Source organism: Microtus ochrogaster, chromosome 17 (assembly GCF_000317375.1).
Source record: "Microtus ochrogaster isolate Prairie Vole_2 chromosome 17, MicOch1.0, whole genome shotgun sequence".
Taxonomy (NCBI): domain Eukaryota; kingdom Metazoa; phylum Chordata; class Mammalia; order Rodentia; family Cricetidae; genus Microtus; species Microtus ochrogaster.
In genome coordinates, this window is record NC_022019.1 from 16,341,595 (window position 1) to 16,346,588 (window position 4,994).

The 4,994-nt window shown below is 45.5% G+C and overlaps 1 protein-coding gene across 2 annotated transcripts in view; it reads right to left on the minus strand.

Moving 5' to 3' along the window:
- Positions 1-4,053, minus strand: part of Piwil2 (piwi like RNA-mediated gene silencing 2) — a 54,400-nt gene extending 50,347 nt beyond the window's left edge. The window contains exons 1-3 of one of the 2 annotated variants that reach the window (XM_005355577.2): positions 3,838-4,053; positions 1,102-1,189; positions 800-938 (exon numbers count right to left, since the gene is read on the minus strand). In XM_005355577.2, coding sequence (XP_005355634.1) covers positions 800-938; positions 1,102-1,189; positions 3,838-4,026 — 416 coding nt within the window. In that variant the 5' untranslated portion in view covers positions 4,027-4,053. The remainder of the gene's footprint in view (positions 1-799; positions 939-1,101; positions 1,190-3,837) is intronic. The other variant, XM_026783259.1, reaches the window with a different exon arrangement.
- Between the last annotated feature and the right edge of the window lie 941 nt (positions 4,054-4,994).

Below are 4,994 nucleotides of genomic sequence, written 5' to 3' on the forward strand. Positions count from 1 at the left end.
ACAACACAGGGAAGCCCCCAGAAGTGCAGGCCCCACCATGCGTCCAGGGGATCACTACTAGGGTATATTTGACCTCACAGCCATCGATGACAGGCTGCTTCTCAGCTATCAGGTCTTCAAATTCATTTGCATTAAACTTAGTGAAGCGTGGATCTTTTTTGAGGTATGGGTCTTCTGGTGGCCAGAGGACTTGAACTTGGCTTTACACAGGGCCTCAACAAGTTCCTTATTCGGCAGTTTGGTGTGAATGGACATGATGACCTGGCCAGTGTGAAGCCTGGCCAAGACCCTAGGGCTTCTCATAGACACATACCTGTCTAGAGCCTAGACTGGGGACAGTACTAAGATCAGAGACATGAACAGCCTCCACAAAACTGTTTCCAAGGTCTCTTGAGCAACCAGGTCAGCAACACGGTACACACACACCCAAGGAAGCTGTGGTGCAACCACTGCTACTGTGGACCCAAGGTCAGCCTTAGAATTCTCTTAAAATAGAGACCCGCTCATTATCCACTCTTCATATGCCCTGTCAAAGCCACCTTTCTAGGTAGAATTAAGGGGAATGTGACTCATTTTACCATCAGGGGACCTTCTGAAGAGGCAAAAGAAGCTGTGGTTCCCAGTGGGAACTACTCTCCCTTCCCAATGGCTTCCTGGATGAGCGGCCACCAACTATTCCCAGGAAATACCCACCTTGGAACCCATCTTGGGAATGCTCATCTGGATGGTAACACGCCTAGCTCAGAGACTCTCTTTACATCCTACATGTGAGATTACAGGACAAAGTGGCTTGACCTACCTACTCCAACCAACTGAAGCCTCTGCCAGCTTGCTGTCCCCAGCTGCCAGCACTGAAGGATCAGGCAAAGCGGAATGGGGTTCTTCTCTGTCTTTGTGAACCATGTTAGCGGAAAAGCCTCGACCTAGAACGCCTCTGCCTGCAAGAGCCAAACGTCAGCTGTTACTATGAACTGAGCATGTCGCACACGTAGGTTTCTGAAGGCAAACCATGTGGACGCAAGAGCCAAATCTCACAGGCCTCCGTCAGACACGAACCAAGCGACACATATGCCTCCGCACTTCCAGTTGACTTCTACATACCTAGAGAAGGCACGTCTCGTTTCGAAGGGCTCCGGAAGGACGTATCAAGGCCCATGCCGCGGAACATGGACACCAGACCCACAGACTCCTAGGGAAAGGTAATTAGTAAGATTATCCTAAGAAACAGATTGGAACCCTAGAAACAACAGCTTTCTAAAAAAAAAAAAAATCGCCTTCTCCAAATTCTATCAATGTTATAGGAATAAGAGATATCAGCTGGTGAGATGGCTCAGAGAATCCAAGTGCCTACTGTCAAGCCTGAGAATCGGCTGGAGGAAGCAGAGAGCCACTCTCACCAGTGGTCCTGACCACCGCACCTGCTGTCACATGTGCCTGTGTACACACACACCACGCATCTACACACAAAATACATGCAAGTTAAAAAAAACTTTTTTTAAAAAAGGATAAAGTTCTTCATAAAAAATTTCAACACTTCTCATCACCTCTTAGTAGACTTTAAAGTAAATGTAGTTGAGTTAAAAACTATGAATTTAGGGGGCTGGAGAGTTGGCTGTGCAGTTAGAGCACTGGCTGCTCTTCCAGAAGATCCAGGTTCGATTCCCAGTACCCATGTGGTAGCAGAGGACCCAAAGCCCTCTTTTGCCTCCACAGGCACCCAGTGTGCATGTGGTGCATAGACATACATGCAGACTAAACACCCATACACGTAAGAGATACATTTTTTACAAAGTCTATGAATTTGGCTAGACTTGGTGGCACACGCCTTTAACCCTAGCGCTCAGGAGGCAGAGGGAGATGGATTTCTGTGAGTTTCAGGCCAGCCTGGTCTACACAGTGAATTCGCAGGACAGTCAAGGCTATACAGAGAAAGCCTATTTCAACAACAGTAAAAACAAAAAAAAAAACCAACAACAAAATGATGGACAGTGTAAGAAAATACTACAAAATACTTGTCTGCTTTTCCAGGTTTTTAATTTTTATTTACTTATTTTGAGGTATGATCACACTATGCAGTCCTTGCTGACCTGGAACTCACTGCATAAACTTGGGTGGCCTCAAACTCACAGAAATCCACCTGCCTCTGCCTCCTAAGTACTATGATTAAAGGCATGTACTATTCACTCAGTTACTTGATATTTTAAATTTTATATGCATGACTGATTTGCCTGCATGTATGTGTATGCACTGTGTGTGCGCTTGGTGCCCGTGGAGGTCAGCAGAAGGCATCAGACTTCATCCTAACGGCATTACAAACTGTTAAGAGCCAACATGGGAATGAAGAGTAACAAGTGCTCTTAACTGCTGAGCCACCTCTTCAGCCCTGGCTTTTTGTTTGTTTGTTTGTTTGTTTGTTTGATTCGTTTTATTATTAAATTTCAATTTATTTAATTTAAAAATTAAAAACATTTTCTATCTCTGTGAATTAGTGTGACTATGGGCATAGGTGTGTGCCACGGTGGGTATATGTGAGCTGGAGGACAACCTCAGGAATAGGCCCTTGCCTTCCACCTTGAGACCAGTCTCTTGTTGCCTGTTTGCTGGTGCATACCCCAGGTTAGCTCATCTGGGAGCGTCTCTTGATTCTGCCATCTCCACTTCCCAGATCCCTGTCAGAGTCATGGGATTACAGACAAGGGTCACATACATAACTGTGCCACTGTGCCCAGCTTTCCATGGGTGCTGGAGATTCAAACTCAGGTCCTTACCCACTGAATCTTCTCCCCAGCCCTTTCCTATCCGAGATAGCCAAGTTAAAAGGGAACAAAAACATTGGTTAATCTATTTTATGGAAAAAAAGAAAAATCATTGAAGGCTATCAGAAGATGAGAGTTTTGTATTTTGCTTCTTTTTTTTTAAAAATAGGCTGGTCTCAAACTTGTTACATAGTCAAAGATAAATACTTCTGACCCTCCTTTCTCTGCCTCCACAGTTCTGGGCTTACAGCTTTGCTCATCCACACATGGTTATGTGGGGCTGGGGATCAAATCCTAGGTGCCACGCATGCACTCTGCCAACTGCCCTGCAGCCTCAGTCCCGTCTGTGGTTTTCTTCTTCTAAGCAATGTCCACTGAAACCTATGGCCGCACTGCTGTGGGTCCTGAAAGGTCGCTGCTGCACTGGTGACAACTGCGAGGTAAGAGCCACATGCAAACCACAGCATTTCCTCTGACTGAAATACACCATTGCTGCCAGCTTTCTCATAAAAACCTTGTTCCTAACCCTTCCAACTCTGCTTACAATAATCATAACTCCATTATTCTTTACACTTGACATACTAATTATAGAGGAATACTGTTTTTAAAATCACCATAGAGGGGGCTGGAGAGATGGCTCAGTGGTTAAGAGCATTGCCTGCTCTTCCAGAGGTCCTGAGTTCAATTCCCGGGAACCACATGGTGGCTCACAACCATCTGTAATGAGATCTGCTACCCTCTTCTGGCCTGCAGGCATACACACAGACAGACTATTGTATACATAATAAATAAATAAATATAAAAAAATCACCATAGGGTGAACACTCAGAAGCAGCAGCAGGTTGTGTTTGAACTTCTCATTTATATATGAAAGGATGAAAAAAATGAAGAAAAGAGAGGACCTAAGCTAGAAACCAACCCAAGGCACCCACGTCCATCTAGTGTTTATTTCAGGCACTTTCTCTAGGACCTGAATTGCACAAGATGCCACTACTTGCCAAAAACAAACAAAAAATAAAAATAACAGCCCTTGATTTTACAGAAAGTATCCTATTTCCTAAGCCCTCTGAAGTAGTCTTACCTTTTGTACTGGCTGGAGCTGTGGACTGGATTCCTCTGGCTTTCTAAACACAAGGCCTCTGCCTGGAGGTCCTGCCCTACCCCAGCCTGAGTCCACAGGTCTAGGAGTCTGGGAGCAGCCTGGCATCCGAACACACTGAGATGGATGGGCAGGGGAGGGCCCCCTGAACAATGGCCGGACAGGATCCATCGAGAGACTGTAGAAATGGCTGCCGGTTCTGTTCTGATTACCTGCCAGCATTTTCAAAGGATTAGAGATATACCATCTGTTGTAAATAGAAGCTTTTCTGCTGAGAGTTGAGAGATGTACTAATCTATGGCTGTAATAAGTCTTCAGGAGTCAGTTTAATACTATGTCCACTAAGCAGAATAACAGTAACAAGATTCTACCCTAAGACCTAGGACCTGTCTAGTCACAAGTTCTTGGCCCGACAATGATGCCAGGACTTTCATCTTGTGCAGTGAGACTTACATACAATCAGAAAGTGGACAGTTACTGCTCAAGCCATACCGACTCCCTGCATGGAGACAGCAGGTGGGCACGAAGTCCATCCCTAGCCAAGGAGCTACTGGCAATTGATAGCTGGACGGTGGGGAGCCTTATCAACACAGCATCTAGTAAACTGGCCATGCTCCAGAAAAAGGCCACATCCAGGAGAATATGGGCTGCACAAATTAGAACACAAGTTGGGCCGGTAGGGAAGGGGAGTGGATCTGGGAAGAATCTGGGGAGGGATGAGTACAATCCTAACACTTAAGTGTAACATTCTCAAAGAACTAATAAAGGTTTTTAAATTCCCCCTGCTTGCCTTTTCTTTCCTTCAAAACAGGTCAGATAGATCAGTGACAGGTCCAGTCTCCTATAACAGATTCACTCTAAAGGTTTTTTTTTTTTAATTAAAAAACATTTTTTTTTCTTGCCAGTGGTAATGAACACCTTCAATCCCAGCACTCTGGAGGCAGAAGCAGGCAGATTTCTGTGAGTTTGTGGCCAGCCTGGTCTATAGTGAGTTCCAGAACAGCAAGGGATACAGAGAAAAACCCTGTCTCAAAAAGCAAAGTATTCGGGCAGTGGTGGCGCACGCCTTTAATCCCAGCACTTGGGAGGCAGAGGCAGGCGGATCTCTGTGAGTTCGAGACCAGCCTGGTCTACAAGAG